General features: G+C 37.5%; 1 protein-coding gene across 2 annotated transcripts in view; it reads right to left on the reverse strand.

Moving 5' to 3' along the window:
- The window catches only part of STAP1 (signal transducing adaptor family member 1), a 56046-nt gene extending 40723 nt beyond the window's left edge, over positions 1 to 15323 (reverse strand). For both annotated transcript variants that reach the window (XR_014264287.1, XM_082463936.1), the window contains exon 1: positions 8286 to 15323. Coding sequence is in view for 1 of the 2 variants with exons in the window: in XM_082463936.1 (XP_082320062.1) it covers positions 8286 to 8405 (120 nt within the window). In the remaining variant the exon portion in view is untranslated. The remainder of the gene's footprint in view (positions 1 to 8285) is intronic.
- Positions 15324 to 20288: the final 4965 nt, after the last annotated feature.

Consider the following 20288-nt stretch of genomic DNA (forward strand, 5'->3'; position numbering starts at 1 on the left):
CTGTATTACAAAAGAATGGCAAGGGGGTGTGGTTAAAACATAAAAAAAAAATCCTTCATATCTGAAGACTTACCTTCATACCCAGTTCTTTGCAAAAGTGTGTTTTTAAAAATTCCAGTCAGTTTCATAGACTTGTTGAACATTCCTTCCTTTAGGGTTTAATAAGCTGAATTTTCACAACATGTTGGATTATCTTGATTTATATTGAGGGTTAATGTAAGAAAATCAGGTGAAGAAATTTTTTCTTTTGCTTATAAATGTGAAGACACTCATATGTTATGGTATTAATTGTCTCTTTGATAATGACATATCACTTATTCTTTTTTTGACCACCAAAATGTTTGTCACCTCTTTAGAATTTATATACTTATTTTCTCAAATAATGGGAACTCTATAACCCATCTTTCTTTTATTTTCCTTGGCTCTCAGGAAGTTCAAGATTAAATTCATTCTGAATTACAGCAACCATCTTTCTCATGTTCTTAATAGAACTATTTTCTCCCTTTGTCTTCATGGCTGATAAGGTTCTATATTAGCTTTTGCTGTATTACAAGCCACCCTAAAGCTTAGTGGACTAAAACAGCAAGCATTTTATATTTCTCCTCATTCTGTGGCTGGCGGATGATTCTTTGGATCTGGGTATACTTGGCTGTGACTTAATGGTCTAGGGTACTCTCATTCACTTGCTTGGGGTATTAGCTGGGAATGCAGAATGACTGGGTGTGGTATAATAAGAAATATATTTAGTCTTTGTCTCCTAGTTCCTGGCATAGAGATCCTAAAACACTTGGAATTTCCTAAGTAATAGGAGTGCTTTTGTTATTCATAGTGAACCCTTTTACATCATACCTGAATTTTTACTAATGAGGTAACTTAGGATGGGACCCCTAGATATCTTCAGGATGGGTCTGGTCACCAAAAGAACAAATGATTAAGAGGGTTGGAACTTTCAGCCCTACCTACCAACCTCCAGGAAGGAGGAGGTGGGCCTGGAGATTATGCTTTGTAAAAACTCTTGAACAACAAGATTTGATAAGTTTCCACATGCCAAAAGGGTGGTGTACCCCATCTCCACAAAGACAGTAGCACCCGTGCTTGGGATCCTTCCAGACCTTGCCCTCTTCATCTGGCTGTTCATTTGTATCCCTTACCAGTAAATGTAAGCAAAGTGTTTTCCTGAGTTCTGCGAGCCATTCTAGTAAATTATGAAATCTTGGGAGAGGGTCATGGGAACCCCTGATTTATCACCAGTCAGTCAGAAGGACAGGAGATCTGGGACTTGTGTCTAGTGACTGAAGTAGGGGGTAGTCTCGTGGGACTCAGCTCTTAATTAAGCTGTGGGGTCTGCACTAAATTTGGGTAGGTAGTTAGTATCAGAATTGAACTGAATTGTTGAATGCCTAGTTGATGTCCAGAGAATCAGAGAAGTGGTTGTTGGTGTTGGAAACCACTCTACTGAGACAATTGGAATCACACTCCGTACAGTCTCATCTTCCAGTCAGCTGGCCTAGACTTGTTCACATGCTAGCAGAAGAATGCTCAGGGGTAAGAGAGGGCAAAACCCAATGTGCAAGTACTGTCTAATCTTCTGCTTTTGTCACACTTACCAAAGCATGACCCAGTCCAGATTCAAGGAGCAGAAAAACAGACTCAGCCTCTTTATGGCAGGAGCAGAAAAGTCACATTTCCAAGGGGAGTGTATATAGTGAGACTTGAACAAACTGATAGTAGTCCTGCAGCAGTCTACCTCAGGGGTAGAGTTGGAACTTGGAGCACAGTTTCTCTGTCCAAGCCCTGTGATCTTTCCACTTCATTCTACCTCCCAACAGAGAACTGGCTATAATGTAATGTAATGAACATGCTGATGCCTCCTGAATCAAAAATGGATTACCAAAGAAAAGAACAATTCAAAAGGGCATAGGATTGAAGGATCAGCCAACAGATGGTCCCCAAAGAAGCAATTGTAAAACTGGGCAAAGAGATTCTTCCTTTTGTCTGAAATCCAGATGCCAGTATATACTTGACACATCTCTGAGTCAAGCAGTTCAATAAGGCAAGGGAACAAACCTTAATTTCAGCCCCAGCAGAAGTCTTTTCTTTCCTTATTTTCACATAGGATACAAAATGTTAATGGCATTGAAATAGCCCTTTGCCTGGTCTCTCCACTACTTTCTTTCTCCCTCCAATCTATCCTGCAGGGTGCTGCTAGAGAGAACTACCGCCTCTGCAGAGGGTAGGACTGAATATCTAAGAGGTAAGTCTGCGAGGCAGGAAGCTCAACTCAACGCCTTCTTGTCCTCTCTCAGCAGCCTGCCAGGACAGAGTGGGTGTTCTGCTCTGTTCCCTGCCATGTGGCAAAGGGCCTCCAAGAGGCAGGCTGTGACTCTCAAACTGCATCAGTGACTCACGGTAGGTCAAGCCTACCTAAATCTGGGGTAAAGTGTCAGCACAGTTTTGGCCTTAAATCTAAACTACTATCAGTAGATTTTATTAATAATGAAAGTGATGAATTGATCTTCATTTGTGTGATTCCTGTGTCTTAATTTTCACTTGCTTTCAAACTTGGGGGAGGAAAAATCCCAACAAATGGGTATAAAAAATGTACAGGGCAGGGGAAGTGGGAGTAACTGCTAACGGCGTTTCTTTTCAGAAACTTAAACATTAAACTTAAAACATTAAACTTAAACATTTTCAATGTTCTAGAACTAGATAGTGGTGATGGTTGCACAGCTTTGTGAATATATTAAAAACCACTGAATTGTAATAATAATAATAATTATTATGTGTCTCCTGTGTGAGAGTTCAGTGTTAAGGCACCAAGAATGGAAGTAGGGAAACCAGCCTCTTACTACATAAGTAGCAAATCCTCAGAGTTGTTGAAGGATTGAATGGAATAATGATGTATGTAAGCACATAGAACCTGGGACATAGCAAGTGTTCCATCAATATTGGCCAGTGGCGGTGGGGAAGCATTACCTCATCACTCACATTATTAACAGGTACTTTGCATATTTTATTATCCATATAATAATACTCTTTCCACATGGTAATTTGTATGTGTGTGTGAAGGTGATGCCCACTAAAAATCTCTAAAATAGATCTCTTTCAATGGGATTATGTACAAGTAGGAGAAGATATTTTGTAAACTAGAATAATGAAATCCATTGTCATTCCTATATAAAATCACCCTTTCATATTGTCTTAAGTAAAAAGATAGAAAACTGCCTTGAGAAATTTGGCTTGAAAAAGTTGCTAACCTATACTATGATTAGGCAGGTGTTCTATAAAAACCATGAAAGTGTATAGTCACTCTGTTGAAAAGTACTTGAACTTTCTGAGAATTGACTTGAGATGAAATAATAAAACAATTCAAATTTTTTTTAAAAATTTATTTATTTATGGCTGTGTTGGGTCTTCGTTTCTGTGCGAGGGCTTTCTCTAGTTGGGGCAAGTGGGGGCCACTCTTCATCGCGGTGCGCGGGCCTCTCATTATCGCGGCCTCTCTTGTTGCGGAGCACAGGCTCCAGACGCGCAGGCTCAGTAACTGTGGCTCACGGGCCTAGTTGCTCCACGGTATGTGGGATCTTCCCAGACCAGGGCTCGAACCCGAGTGCCCTGCATTGGCAGGCAGATTGTCAACCACTGCGCCACCAGGGAAGCCCAAAACAAATCAATTTTATCTTGGAGCTTTTAAAAAATCATCTCTCTCTTTTAAAGGCTTTCACATCCTTCTCTAATGGTAAGTCTCTCAATGCAAGGAGGAAGTCAAGATTACACAGTATTTTGGAACTAGGATGGGAGTGAGGGAGAGTGGGGAGGAGATTGGAATGTAGGCGTATTGATTCGAGAACCTAGTCACGGGTTGTGTAGTTTTATTGAAGTATGGCGTCTAAGATAAAGTCCAAACCCGAGATTCTATGATTCTTAGAGGAAAAGAAAACAAGAGAAAAGCCTGCAAAGTCTACCACCCTGTTCATCTTCTTAATTAGCCTCATTAGTATTAACCTGCCACAAGATAGAAAACTAAAATCACTAATAGCAGTCAAGGTTTATTGCATTTGCTCTTTATGTACATGCAGACATGCATCTGTGCTCCTGTGAAAAATTACAGACGTGTTCAGCCATGAGAGAATAGTATGAATTGCCTAGAGTTAATGAGGGAAAAATGGGAGCGTTTCTGGTAAACAAACATATATATTCATAGAAAGGATTAAGGAGGGTTTATTAAATGGGGGAAGAAGCAAGAACAAAGGCACTGAGTTGAAGAAAAGGCAGCCTGGAGGAAAAGGAAGATTACAAATGTCAGTAAACCCTGTGGACACGAACCAGAGCCACAAACCCAAGGACAGATCAAACTTATATTTAGTACGCAGAGACCTGCGGGTCACAGGCTTGATTTAGTTTCTGATAAGCGCTCCTGAAAACCGGTATAATCAGAGTCATCTATCAATATCAATCTCAATGACCAACATCTAGGTATATATTTATATCTACAGAGATACATACCTATTTTAAAAATTAATTTTGAAGGGCAGATTTATGGATTAAATACACTGAACACAAAATTTCTTATTTTTAGGCAATCATTTGCATTCAATTGCTGAAGTAAAAAAATGTACCGACATAGGCCTCTTGAATTTCTCGCTAAGCTTCATAATCGTTAGATGACCTTGTATGTAGAGATTAAGGTCACTATCTCATTTTCATTCAATTAAACAAATGTTTTTGAAAGTCTACTGAGCTTACTGTTGAGCTCAATGTGATAAAGAATCTAGTGATTAGACATCCCCAACCTTTAGAAACCCACCACCAAATGGAATTAGAACTTTAGTTTGAAAGGCAGCATGATGTCAAGTGCTTTGCAAAAAAATCCAAGTTAGGCCCCTTAATGGTGAGGCACCTAGAGCTTAAACTCTGTGAGCAACAATGCACTCATTGAAGTAGATAAAATACTTGAAGTAGATAAAATAATTTCTACCCAGAAGAATTACTGTAAGGATCAGACTGATAGGACATTAAGAGCCTAGCATGTCTTCCATATGGCAACACCTCAAGAAAATATACCCATTTTAATAGAGTCTGTTTGATCATCACAGCAACCCGTTCAGTTATGCAAGAGAGTAATTACCCATTTTACGAAACAGGAAACAGATGAAAAGTTCTGAAGGACTTGCCCAAGTTCTAAAGTAGGACTGATACTTAATATCTCCTGGCTCTCAGGGCTCTTTCTCGTTGATGTAACTAGTAAAACTGGGTTACAGTGGAAAGCCAGTTAAGTTCCTCTCCAGCCCCTGTCCCCAATAAAAAGCTCCCATTTTTTTTTCTTGTGAGTGAATAAAGTGCCTTTGCTTAAAGAAGGATGTTATATAGTGGTCTCCAAAGTGGGGCACTTAAACCTCGGAGGCATGCAAGATGATCCCTCTGGGGAAGAAACTTTTAGAATGTCTAATTATATTTCATCTTTCTTAATTCCCTTTCTGCATATAGTGAGTAATTTGTTTGGACTAGTAGTACAGGAGTACATACATATAATTTCTAAATAAATTAATCTTCTTAGAGATCTGTGTTCAAAAATGTTTTCTTGAAAAGAGTGTGTTACTTTAAAAATTTGGAGATTACTAGCATAGAGAACTGTTTGAGAGCACAACTGAACCCTAAAATTTTTCTAGATGAATTAGTGGCAGTTAGAGGACTAGTCAGAGAAATGTTATTTTGATGCTATTATGATGATCATATTCTGTGTTCAGGATAATTAGAAGACATATTATATACAGTGTTTTTAATTATAGCACATCACAGTTTGAAGACTGTGAGATGTTGCCCAAATGCTCTCTTAGTTCAAATAGTTCCAGAAAACTGAGAATTTTCCCCATTTGTAAGAACTGCGATGCCATTGGTATCTCACTGTAGCACTGAATAGCTTTTATTATCTAGTAAATCTTCCTAATCATCCAGAATTCTAGTACTGTGGGTTAAGTAAATCTTCCCACATTTTTTCCATAAAGATTACGTGCTTTTAATGGGTCTTGACCTGGGATCCATGGACCTCTTGGAATTGCATTTAAAATGGTGTATATTGGAACATTTTCCTGGGGGCAAAGCACCTTAATTCTTAAAAGTGTCCCTGTCACAAAAATAGCTAAGAAACACCTCTCAGCATGTAATCTCCTTCTAGAACAGGTTACTCCTCAGTTATATTTTTTCTAGCTTGAATTCCTTCAGCAGAGACCTCACTTAATATTCCGTAGAGGCTCCCAACTTCCTCCTGTCCCTCAGATTGAAAGGTGACATTCTTGATACCCTTGGCTCACCTCCCTTTCAAAGGTTCCCTGGTACATTGCTACCACTTGCCTAGAAACCTGACTATTTTTCCTTAGCTTTTTCTCATTGCTTCTGTTTTCCAGCACTCTAATTATCACTGTGGCTCTCCTTTGAGCCGGATTACTTGTGGATTCAAAACTGATTTTAGTATGTTAATAAGAATGTGATGAATAATAAAATGGAAGGAGAATGAATCTAATCTCTAGTATGAGCCAGGTGGTTTACATGTTATCCCTTTAATCCTTGAAATCACCTTGTTAGTAGACATTACTGTCATCCTCTTGATCTCTTCTCCCTGACATATAAGTAAAAGAACTTTGCTATGATTTCATCTGAAATTTTTACACCTGTAGTTTTTTCTTTCCATTTCAAGGCATGCTTTCCAAGAAAAATTAGACTAGCATTCGGGTAAGTGAGTCATCACTCCTTACTAAACTAAACCTCATGAAGGTAGGGTTTTTGTATTTTATTCATATTCTCCAGAAATGAGTGTGGTACTTGGTACATAGGAAACACGAAATATACACTGCTTAAATGAATGAATTGATTAAGCACCGCTGTATCCCAGGCTTTATACCTTGAGAGGTGACTCATATTCTCTCCATTTTACAGTTGAGGAAATTTAGCCTCAAGGAGATTGAGTAACTTGTATTAAACCCAGGCTATAAGTGGCAAAACCATCAGGTAAAGGCATGTTTTACTGACACCCTAAAATCCTTTTCTTTTTCTGCTAACCATACCAAGGGATTGCCTTTTTTAAACATTAAAAGGAACCCAGTATCAGAAACAGTTATTATAAACACTTTGGAAAAAATTCAGTGAATAGACAAATTTAAATTACAATCTAGAAATTTCTTTTTCCCACTCCCCTTTCCTGGCAAAGTGTAATAATGTAGCTAACCCATAGTAATAAGATTGAATTCATTTTAAAAGCGTATAGGATCAACTAAAAAATGTTCCAATGTAACTGACAGATATTACTAATACATGTTTAACACCCATAACAGAATACAAATTACCATGTCTTTACTCTCCAATAGTAAATGATCTGATTATATATGCAAGAAATATGAATGTGCTATTACAGATATTTTTACATGCACACATTTTCTATAAGCATTAATAAATCCTCAGAAAAAATATTTTTGTAATTGTTATTAAACATTCCTTAAGGCATTTCTCAAAACACTATTTTTTTCTAGTTTCAATTCATATTAGCATTTCATAAAATTTGACCTAAGTTAATGATTTCTTTTTTCTTTAGTAACAGACACTTCCAAGTTTATTTCTCTCATTCATTTCAAAGTATCCACAATTAGTATTTCAAAAGCACTGATTTTAACTAATTCTAAGTTTTTATTTTTATGTTTAAAAAATAAAGAATGCTTTGTGAATTTTCTTAGAGTGAATGTATTTATGTAGCTTAATGTACATGTACCCATAGAGCACCCTAAGTAGTACCTTTTAAAATCACTATCTTGAACAGTGTCTTAGAACATATAACTAACTATACACAATGTTAAACAGTATCAAGTTTATCATTTTCTGATCACTATTTGTAAGCTTCAATCAACTGCAAATGGGAGCAGAAGGTTTAATTTCAATCATAGTATCATTTCGTCTTAATAGTACTTGTCAGCATAGTAGTAAATTGCAGAGAAAATATATAGGAAACATTTTATCTTCTAAGCTAAACTCTTCTGTGATGTTTAAATAAATTCTTTAGAAATTTAGGACTTTTTTTACATTAGTGACTCAACATTAGAAGCTTATATATACACATATATGTGTTTAAGCCATACGTTGTATTTAAATTATGCAAATTGGAATCATATTTCTGACCTCAGGGAAGAGGGTTCAGTCCCAGCAGAGACCAGAAGGCCCTTGTCACATCATATCACCATAAAATAAATTTTATATTAAGACAGAAGTTTCTAGTTTAACATTATCATCTGTGGACTTACCTGGTATTCTGACCGCTTGACTAATAAAAAACCTTCAAAGTACAAGGGTAGAGCAGTAATCTTTGACCTTTCTTGGAAGATCCTGCGAGGGGCTGGTTTTGGGGGCTTCTTAGCCATCATTACCCTCTCGTTGGTGTGTGGTTTTTTTCAACTGAATCTAGTCTCAGACAAGATGAGATCTCCCTTGTGTGAGAGGAAAACGCAACTGTTCAAAGAGGAAGTCCCAACTCGATTTTAAACCACCAACAGGACACACACACACACTTTTTTTTCTTTACTTTTTCTGTGGTAAGAAAGAACAGGCATAGACCAACTTGGAGAGGGTAAGCTCTGAGGAAACAATGTGTGTTTAGAATTACAGTAGCAAAATAAACAGAAGATTAATATCACCAGAGGATGAAAGGAACAGCTGTGGAGATTATGGACATTTGAGGAGACATCAAGGTCACATTTCTTTTCTTCCACCTTTTTTTTTGTTTGTTTGTTGGTGTCCATTTTTATCCCCAGAAGACATGACTTGAATTAACTCCACTTCATTAAAAATTACTTCATAGGATAATCTTATAAATACTATTTCTGTTTTAAGTACAGTTGGCCCTCTGTATCAACAGATTCCACATCTGTGGTTCAGCCAACTATACACAGAAAATATTAGAAAAAAAATTCAAAAAGTTCCAAAAAGCAAAACTTGAATTTTCCACGTGCTGAAAACGATTTTCATAGCATCTGCATTGTATTAGGTGTAATAAATAATCTAGAGATGATTTAAAGTATACAGGAGGATTTTGTATGTTATATGCAAATGCTATGTCATTTTATCTAAGAAAGTTGAGCATTCAAGGATTTTGGTATCTGTGGGGTCCCTGGAACTGATCCTCTACTGATAGCAAGGGACAACTGTATTTCAGAATTGAGCTTCGTTTAAATTTTTTAGAAAAATGGAGCTATTGGGACTTCCCTGGTGGTCCAGTGGTTAAGAGCTCCCAATGTAAGGGGCCTGGGTTCGATCCCTGGTCAGGGAACTAGATCCCCACATACCGCAACTGAAAGATCCTGCATGCAGCAATGAAGATCCCACGTGCTGCAACTAAGACCAGGTGCAGCCAGATAAATAAATAAATAAATAAGTAAATTTTAAAAAAGAAAAATGGGAAATTTATTCCATGCCCATTTTGATGGTTCACTAAATGTAAACTATAGTTACGGGAACATGTGATTTTTAAACTTTTTTGTCAGTGTTTTGAGTTGGTAGTTTACCACTGTGTATATGGCAAAATATGTCTGGCAGAGAAAGCTGTAAATTTTCAAACTTTCATTTTGTTCTTTTATGCTTTCTAAGCAGTGGATCACTGAAGCTATGATGCCCAGATGGCGTACAGCTATCTAGTGAGATTTATACAGATACACTGGGGCCAAAATGCATTCAATAGTTGCATGCAGGAAATGGTCCTTGAGAGACTGGATTTGGTGCCGCACTGTGCAAAGAATGATGGGGGAAGGGAACATTGGAAGGAATTCTGATTTGTTCTGCAGGGGTCCTGAGAGGTTCCACCATTTGCTATTTCACCCTTAAGATTTCAGAATTACTCTAGGTCTATGACCCAGGCCTGGGCATTCTCCCCTGTTAGACTAGCATATTCTCATCAGTCAAAGCAAGCCACGAATCTCCAGTCTGATCCTCCTTTCTTAATGGAAAGGCCATGTGGTTTTCCCACCAGTTTGGTTCTATTGGATCTGCAGCTGTAGATGTGAGGAGTCAAATTGTCTACAAAGTGAGGTATGATGAATAAAATTCATATTTTATAGCAAGACAAGAAAAATTTAAACATAAAAATTTTCTCCGCCCATTTGGGCCTCTTCCTTCCCCTTTAGTGTGTATTGTGCATCTGCATTAACAAGACCTCCTTAGGAGATAACCTTCCTTCTTAATCTTGTAAGGGGACATGATGACCCACTACTAGCTTTGTGCATGCAGATCTGGCTTGTGTAAACTGTCAATGTCATTTGACCTAAAAATCTTTGTCTCAAGAACTTATATAATTGCGCTTTGATCTCTAATAGGCAGAACAGTCCTCAGAACTTTCTGAAAGACTGTCTCCCAGGTTATTATCCTCAGGTTGGCTCAAATAAAATTTTCCATTTCTTTCTTAGATAGACTATTGATTAAGTTTTTTCATCCACATGCAGGTTTAATTGGCAAGATATAAGAGATAACCCACTAGAGGACACCTGAATTCTCCCCTGACCAGCACGCTGCACTAGTATGAGCCCATCGAGCCCCACTGGCTTCTCCGTACTCCTCAGGTGTTCCAGTGAGTTCTCCTGATATCTGGATCTCATTGCTTTTAAGTGATGAGCCTAAAAATTTTATTTGAGCTAGTTTTACTTAAGACTTGGAGTCTTAAGGGACACTGGTGCATTTCCTAGGCAAGAACCTACGGGAATCTGGGCAGGAGGCCCAGGGAAACATGAGTGGTTGGTTTTTTGTTAAATTCGGCTTAAGTTGGAAAAAACAAAAACAAAAACAAGTTGATATACGGTCTGAACGAAACTTTTGCTAGTGAAATGAGAGACTGAATTATTCAGCTCTAAAGACCAAGGGAGGGACTTCCCTGGTGGCGCAGTGGTTAAGAATCCACCTGCCAACGCAGGGGACACGGGTTCGATCCCTGGTCTGGGAAGATTCCACATGCCGTAGAGCAACTAAGCCCGTGTGCCACAACTACTGAGCCTGTGCTCTAGAGCCCACGAGCCACAACTACTGAAGCCCACACGCTACAACTACTGAAGCCCACGTGCCTAGAGCCCGTGCCCTGCAACAAGAGAAACCACCGCAATGAGAAGCCCGAGCACTGCAACGAAGAGTAGCCCCTGATTGCTGCAACCAGAGAAAGCCCGTCACAGCAACAAAGACCCAACGCAGCCAAAAATAAATAAACAAATAAATAAATTTATTTAAAAAAAAAAAAAGAACAAGGGACATTTGTTCCTTCTGGCCACAAGGTCTTCTCAGGTGACTGAGAACCTAGTGGAAATGTCTGAGGATTAATCATTGTGATATGTAGCGGTCTTATAGAGAACCTCATTGCAATTGCATAGAATTTCAAGTAAATTCTGCTCAGGTAGAACAATACAGACTGATGATTAGTAAACTAGAGAAGAGTGTTCAGGTGCATTATCAAAATAAAAACAGTTTGAAACTGAAATTGGGAGAAGAAGATTCTGAATTACTGCCTTGCCTTTATATTAAGTTGAGACCTGTTCCCTGCTACCCCAAACTTTAAATGATAAAATATAAGTCCAAGTTAATTTTTTGAGACAAAACCTGAATTAATTCCTAGTCTCAGTGTACTAAGAAAGTGATTTGAATGACAAAGGAAAACCTTCTGATTTGATAAATGGCCTAATCCACCTTCTTGGTAGCTGGTAGCTGGCGTAAAACGGGGGCAGTGAAAGGAGGGATGAGAACTGAGAAATGAAAAGAAGGGGGGCAGGAGTCAGGATGCTGGGAATCATCAGTGGTTGGAATAGGAAAAAAGTAGTCACTGGCTTTATGGCCACAGAGTTTCATGGGAGAAAAGAATGTCTCTAGAAAAATGTAAAGATAGGAATATTTTTGAGAAATAATCATCTAGTTAATTATGTCTTTCTTACCTTTTAAAAAAATAAATCAAATTAGGGAATTCCCTGGCAGTCCAATAGTTAGGACTGCACGCTTTCACTGCTGAGGGCATGGGTTCGATTCCTGGTCAGGGAACTAGGACCTGGTAAGCCACATGGCACGACCAAAAAATAAAAAATAAACAAAAATACAAATAAATAAACCAAATTAACGGAAAACCAGTTCAACAGCCACTGTAAGTTGCTTTGGTTTGTCAGTTTGCAAGTCAAATTAATCTTTAATATACCAATGTTCAAATTATGTCTCCCCCCAGCCCCAAACCTACAAAATGGCAAAAATCCGGCTGAAATATTATTATCCAGTTAGACCTGTCCACAACTTCCAACATCATTGTACCACTGCACCATTACAATAGAAATCCTCTTATAGAGATCTCAAATTTTAGGTGGTGAATAATGAATTTATAGGTAAGAAAATGTAGCAGAAAAAGTGTTTGGGCAGAGGGAGAGAAGCCACTTTTGCTGGTAACCAGCTCTAGACCTTGAACAAACCAGTTAACTTCTCTGGGACAACAGCTTCTTCACTTCTTGTCTGAAGAGCTGCAACAGGCTTCTTTCCAAGCAGCCTCTTACTTTCCACTCTTTTTCTCTCTGATTCATTTAAAATGTAGTGTAGTCAAGTTATTCCCCGGTTTCAAACATTTTAATGAATTCTCAGTGCTTTCAGATTCATTCTTTTATTTTTTCATCAGCACTAAATATTTATTGAGTACTAACAATGTGCTCAAGCATCACAAGGTCATTTGTAATAGGGCCCTTTTAAATCGAGACTCCTTAAAAATACTCTCTCTTCTAGTAAATTTGGTTACTCCCAGTTGTCTTAATACCTCATGGTCTTTCCCATCACCTCATACCTTTCCAATCACTGTACACCTTGCTTCAGTGCCCTTCCTTCTTCTTGTTAATACAACTCGCTACTTATCCTTGAAGACCCAGATTGAATATATCCTTGTCTATGAAGATTCCCTGAAGCCTTCCCCATTCCCAAGAGGAATGTTTATCACTCTTACCCTGCATTCCCATAGCATTTTATGCATTTTTTATTACAGTGTTTGCCCCATTGTATTTTAGTTATTGGTATAGCCTCTGCATCAATAGGAAACGGAGGTTTTCAAATACAGGGATTGTGTTGAAGTCAAGGTTGATAAGAAGTAGATTGCAGTAACCATTTATTAAATGAATAACTTCCAGCTGAAAAGTTTTATGATTCTAATTTGGAGAGTTCTTAGCCTCCACTGTGACAGGAGTTTCTTTTTTCTGATATGTGTGAACATTGGTTGACATATGATTCTTTTGTTGCCATGTATAACAATCATGTTATTATCAAATTCTTGAAAATACACCAAAATCCAACTATTATAGCCATCATCAGCATCTGTGTCACAGGAATTTGCTATACATCAGGATATATGAAAAATATAACTGAAAACTTTGAGTGAAGTATAATGGATTAACTCATATAAAATCAAAATCTCAGTGCTCTTTTGAGCCATCTATGTTATAATACAATTAAAGTGAATGAATGCACATTTTTTATAATATTTAAGGATCTCTAAAATACTTTACTATCCATTTGATTAAATAAGTAAATGTGAATAGGAGCCTCCAATCCCTTTCCAGTACTTCTAAATTTCTGACCTTTGTTTTACTTAATGTTTATTGATAATTTATTGTCATTTGCATCACAATTCATTGCAGTAAATTTTGAAGATATGTGAACTGTATACATTTATGTTTACAATCCATAAGTGAAAACACAGCTTTAATTTTAATGATTATGTGAAAACTTTGTGCCATAGTGAGTCATTATTACTCAGAAAATGTTTCTGCTAGGTCTTTTGGGACAGAAAAAAAAAGGTAAAGAATCACTGTTACTGAAGTGACATTAGTAGCCGTCAGAGTGGTTTAACTCGCTAATCTTATTAACTGTAGGTTGGTGCCTTACCTCCATTCCAACCCCTTCTAGTGTGCCATTCTTTACCTCAAAGACTGAAAAGCTAAAAACTACATTTTCCAGACTTCTTTGCAGCTAGAGGGGGCATGCATTCAATGTTGGCAAGGCAGAGGAGAGACAGAATTCATTCTTTCCCAGCCTTTGGTTTTTCTATAGACGATCACGGTCTGTAGGCATCTGATTTTTCTGTGGCAATGTTATAAGAAGTCCCAGTGTCTGATCACTAGTTTCATGGGTGTTGATAGTCAAGGCATGGAACATTGGTTTTGTGATAATGATCGGTGTGAAGTACAGTGTGGTTCTGAAGCCAGAAGCAGTAAGGAGGCTTCTTGCTCAGGAGGCTTCTTATCTGTGGTGGCTTCCTTGACATGGCAATTTTGTAATCATGGTGGCTTTCTGATTATGCCATGTCAATATGGTTCTGCAGACTCTAGCATTAGGACCAACTTCCCAGTTTTCAGTTTGCTTCATGCAGCTGGCTCTTGGTGGGTCAGTTCTGCAGTGTATCTTTGGGAATCATTCCTGAAAGCCCCAAATACATTATTTCTCCATCCCTCCCAACAATTCTGTAAGTAGATAAATGCCTAAATTAGCTATCATGAATTTATGTAACTTACCCAGATCAATACAGTTTTCCAGTGTCTATAGGAAGAGGTGAAAAGTTATCCTAACATTGGAGGTGCTCCATAATCTAGTTCCATTTTGCAAACATAAGCACTTTTTCAATATCGCACAAATTTTCTCTGTGTCAACAGCACATCATTTCTGCCTCACATCTTTGCTTGCAGTTTGTCTTCCTATTTCTTTCATCTTGCAAATCTCTTTCTGTTAGGTATTGCCAGCAAGCTACAGTTTTGGCATTTTATTGTTTACAAATTTCTATAGGCACTTGAATTTACAAATATCTTATATATCATTTCCTATGCATACTTAGCTTAAAATAATTTCTTATTTTTTTCTAATTATAAGTGGCAAACTTATATATGTCTCAGACAAAATAGAGAAACAATGAAAATCACATGTTATTTCACCATCCACACCGTTAGCACTGTTTGGATGGGTACCAATCACTTTTTGGGCACTTTTTCTCTATTTGTATATATGTATGTAATCAAGTAAATACTGTAATGATACTTGATAAACTGCATTTTTCAAATAGTGTATCCAGAGCACATTTCCATGTCAATAAGTATGAAGGTACATTATTTAAATTTTTGCCTAGTACTATCAAAGTAATTTAAGTCTTTGCAAGGTTAAAATTATAATGCAGAACTATATTAAACTTTTGAAAATGTAAGTATGTGTTAAATTACAAAAGCTCCTTTTTATGAGATAAGAATTACATTGACTAGAAGTAAACTAGAGGCTACAGAATGGAGACCTAAAGAATAGAGATTTGTCGTGTCCCCCCCCCCCCCCCCCCCACCCCGTGTTCCTGTTAAGAGAAACAATGTATATAAAATAAAGTATAATTGCAACTAAGAATCAAATGGTTGGTGCCAAGGTAACTTAGGAAACTTAAAGCTGGTCAGTTTATTCAGCACTTTAAAATTACCAACTCAATGCAGACCTTTAAGACCCTGTGCATAACATTGTTTTTTTTGGTTTGTTTGTTTTTGTTTTTTTGTGAACGTTGCTGCCACCTATCTGCATATTGCAAGCATATTTTATTAACTTGGCAATTACAGTCCAGTAGAACCTTTGACTCCGAGAATAATTTTGTCAGAAAGGGCTACTAAAGTGATTGTACTTAACAGATGGAGTAAGAACATGAAGAGTAAGGACATTCTCTTACATCAACAATAGCATTGTAATATCTAAGAAAATTTACAATTCCCTGTCATGCGATAATCAATATTTTAGTTTCCCACTGTTGCTTAAAACTCTGTATAGCTTCTTTGATCTGAACCAGACTCTGATCAAAACTCACACATTGCATTTGGTTGCTACGTTTTTCTCTCTCTCTCTGTCTCTCTCTCTCATGTTCTTAATTTTTCAAGTCAAGTTAATTGAGGTATAATTTACAGCAAAAGTTACCATTTTTTGAGGAGCACAGTTCTAAGAGTTCTGACAAATACATATAGTCATGTAACCACCAACATAATCAAGACATAAGTTATTTCCACCACTGCAAATAGTTCCCTCCTGGCTCTTTGCAGTCAGCGTCTTCTTCCGCTATGACATCATCGTCTAGTAACCAGTGATCTCATTTCTGTTCATACAATTTTATATAGTCATGTACATGGACTCATACAGCAGATGGCCTTTGATGTTTGGCTTCTTTCACTTAGCATGATTTTTTTGTTTTTTAAATATTTATTTATTTATTTATTTATTTGGCTGCGCCGGGTCTCAGTTGTGGCATGCGTGCTCTTGGTTGTGGCATGCGGGATCTAGTTTCCTGACCAGGGATCAAACCCGGGCCCCCTGCATTGGGAGCGCAGTCTTTTTTTTTTTTTAAATTTTTTAAATTTTATTTTTTTATACAGCAGGTTCTTATTAGTTATCTATTTTATACATATTACTGTATATATGTCAATCCCAATCTCCTAATTCATCCCACCCCCACCCCCCCCGCCACTTTCCCCCCTTAGTGTCCATACATTTGTTCTCCACATCTGTGTCTCTATTTCTGCCCTGCAAACAGGTTCATCTGTACCATTTTTCTAGGTTCCACATATATGCGTTAATATATGATATTTGTTTTTCTCTTTCTGACTTACTTCACTCTGTATGACAGTCTCAGGATCCATCCACGTCTGTACAAATGACCCAATTTCATTCCTTTTTATGGCTGAGTAATATTCCATTGTATATATGTACCACATCTTCTTTATCATTGGGAGCTCACAGTCTTAACCACTGGACCACCAAGGAAGTCCCTCAGTATGTTCTGAGATTCATCTGTGTTGTTGCACGCCTCAGTAGTTTGTTTTTACTGCTGAGGAGTATTCCACAGGATGGATGCATCGCAATTTATTTATTCATTCACCAGTTGATGGGCACGTTGCCAGTTTGGGTCCATTATGAATAAAGAAAATTTTAAGTTGTAATTGCAACTATGTTATAATTTCTAGAACTAATTGATTTTTGGAGTGTCATTTTTAAGGTCTATTCTTTAAGATAATTTTAACAATTACAAATTTGAAATTATCTGCAACATAAAATCATAAGTAACTAAAAGTTTCTACTTCTCCTTCAAGCTAAATTTCTGTATACCTTTTTCTCCATATACACATCTAATACACATAGTTCCATGGATACATAAACACACACACACACACACACACACACACACACACACACACACACACCCCTTACATAGGTAAGTAGCTGTGATGGAAAACTTCAAGATTTTAGTCAGCTGTCATAGCAATTCATAGGGATTGATCTTAATGGGTTTTTTTTGGAGGGGAGGGGCCTGTAATGACAAATCTGGGTTTTATAAACATTACTCCATCAATTAGCAACCCTATTTTATGATGCTAAAATTATGGAGGGGCTATTAAATACTAGGACAGATGCAGAGGGAACTGAAAAGTTTGGGAACTGTGGAGTCTGCATAACTTTTTGTTTTCATAAGGGTGCAGCTCCAATTTCTCTCTAGAACAGACCAGTTCATTACCTACACCCCCCTGCATTCTATACCAGTATGTCATTTCATTTCATGTTTCTCAAAATACCTCTGAGAGTTACTGTTTCCAGTGGAAGCTGGGGGATACAATTTTACACGTGGAACTTTACATCTATGATCATGCTTGCTAAAATTTCTCACTGAGAGTATAGTGATTAAATGCTCAGTTCTGGAGTCAGAATGCTGGGGTTCATCCCCAGCTCTGCTGTTTAATGGTAGTGTGATCTTGGGCAAGTTACTTGAAGACTGTCCCAGTTCTGTTGTCTGTAAAATGTGGATATTAGTCGTCTTTTCTCATAGGAATGTTCTCAGAATTAAATAAGTTACTTCATGGAGAGCATTTATGACAGAACTTGCCATACAGTATGCACTCAATAAACGATAGTGTATATTATTAACTATTCCAAATGTGAGACCAAATTAAATAATGTAGTCTGGTTGGCAAAACTTCTCCTAGACCAAGTCTAAAAATATCCATAATATTGATAACACCAATAGCATTATTTATTGAATTCTCACTATGTTCTAGGCATTTCAAATAGATCTTAAAAGGAATTAATCCATATCTCAACAACTTTAACATTGTTCCCATTTTACAGACAAGAGAGTTGAGAAACTTATAGTTTAATTAACTTGCCCATTATGGCAGAATTAGTGGAGGAGAGTGGAACTTGGGCTTGTCTGATTTCAGAGTTAATTCTCGATCCCTCTTTCCTACAAAAAAAAAAAAAAAGGAAAAAGAAAAACAGGTCTTAGCAGGTGATAACATTTGTTAAAGCATTACAAGTTTTAAAAAATTTATTTGCTCAACTCTTGGTTAATGAATTTATTCAACAAGTAATGCATTTTTTTAACCTAGTTATTGACTATATTCCCTACACTGTACATTTCATACCTGTGACATTTACTTTGCAACTGGAAGTTTGTACCTCTTAATCTTCATCACCTATTTCTCTCCTCCTCCCACACCCCTCCCCTCTGGCAACCACCTCTTTGTTCTCTGTATCTATAACTTTTTATGTCTTAAGTTTGCTCATTTGTTTTGTTTCTTAGATTCCACATATAAGTGAAATCATACAGCGCTTGTCTTTCTCTTGTCTGACTTATTTCATATAGCATAATACCCTCTAGGTCCATCCCTGTTGTTGGAAATGGTAAAATTTCATTCTTTTTTATGGTCCAGTAGTATTCCATTATTTATATATGTAAATAAATATATATAAATATATATATGTATATGCCATCTTCTTCATTCATTCATCTGTCGATGGGCACTTAGGCAGCTTCCATATCTTGGCTATTGTAAACAATGCTGCTATGAATATTGAGATGCATAAATCTTTTTGAATTAGTGTTTTTCTTTTCCTTGGATTAAATACCCAGGAGTGGAATTGCTGGATCATATGATAGTTCTATTTTTAATTTTTTGAGGAATATCCATTCTGTTTTCCATAGTGGCTGTACCAATTTACAGTCCCACCAACAGTGCGCCAGAGTTCCCTTTTCTCCACATCTTTGCCAACACATGATTTTTGTTGTCTTTTTGATAATAGCCATTCTGACATGTGCTTGCAGTTTGTCTGCAAGTGATATCCTGAAGTGATATCTCCTTATGGTTTTGATTTGCACTTCCCTGATGATTAGTGATGTTGAGCATCTTTTAATGTGCCTATTAGCCATCTGTATGGCTTCTTTGGAAAAATGTGTATTCAGTTCCTCTGCTCATTTTTTAATTGGGTTGTTTCTTTGATGTTGAGTTGTATGAGTTCTTTGTACATTTTGGATATTTACCCCTTATTGCATATATCACTTGTAAATATCTTCTCCCAATCAGTAGGTGGCCTTTTCATTTAGTTTATAATTTCCTTCGCTGTGCAAAAGTTTTTAGCTTGCTGTGGTCCCATTTATTTATTTTTGCTTTTGTCTCCCTTGCCGGAGGAGAAAGTAATCCATTTTCTAATGAAAACTCCCTTGCGAATTTTTATTAAATCATAAAAATAGGTCATAGTTTCTTAGAATCATAAAATGGTCAGGTCTAGTCTTCAGAGCATCTAACTTAACTTTCCTATTATGTAATTCAGGAAACTGCCAGAACGGTGCCAGAGCTTGTCCTACATGACATAGCTGGTCCACTGAGCAGGTTTCCAGACTCCTGATTTAGGGCTCCTTTCAGGATGTCATACTTAAATGATATATACTTACACAGATCATTTTGTTGGCAATGCCTCACAAAAATATTACCCACATTACCCACATATTGGGAAAAAAGAATACATCGTCCATCACCATTTTTACTATACCATTATTGCTTTCAGAGATGGTGCATAAACGGGCTGGGGTGTGGGTGACGAGCCTACACAGTAAAACATTACTCTTCAAACGTCTTCTGCAATTTCTGCCTCTTATCCTTCCAAGTGTTACTTTTTACTTTATAAGAGAACCGTCAGGAAGTTTTACACCTTCTCTGCGTGGGAAGGAGAGAGAGAGAGAGAGAGAGGGAAAGAATGAAGCTGTGGGAGGGAGAGAGGGAGGGAGAGAGGGAGGGAGGGAGGGAGGGAGAGAGGGAGGGAGGGAGGGAGGGAGAGACTATGAAGCTGTGGGAGTAAGGGACTAGGGGACACGTGAGATGGGGGCAGGGCTACCACGTGATGGGGCGGGGCTCTTGGGAGGAGGAAGGCCGGACTGTGGGAGAGTACCAGTGAGGGGGCGGGCCCCTAACGGCTTTCTTCCTGTG

The sequence above is a fragment of the Balaenoptera physalus genome (assembly GCF_965194825.1).
Source record: "Balaenoptera physalus genome assembly, chromosome: 5".
NCBI lineage: Eukaryota > Metazoa > Chordata > Mammalia > Artiodactyla > Balaenopteridae > Balaenoptera > Balaenoptera physalus.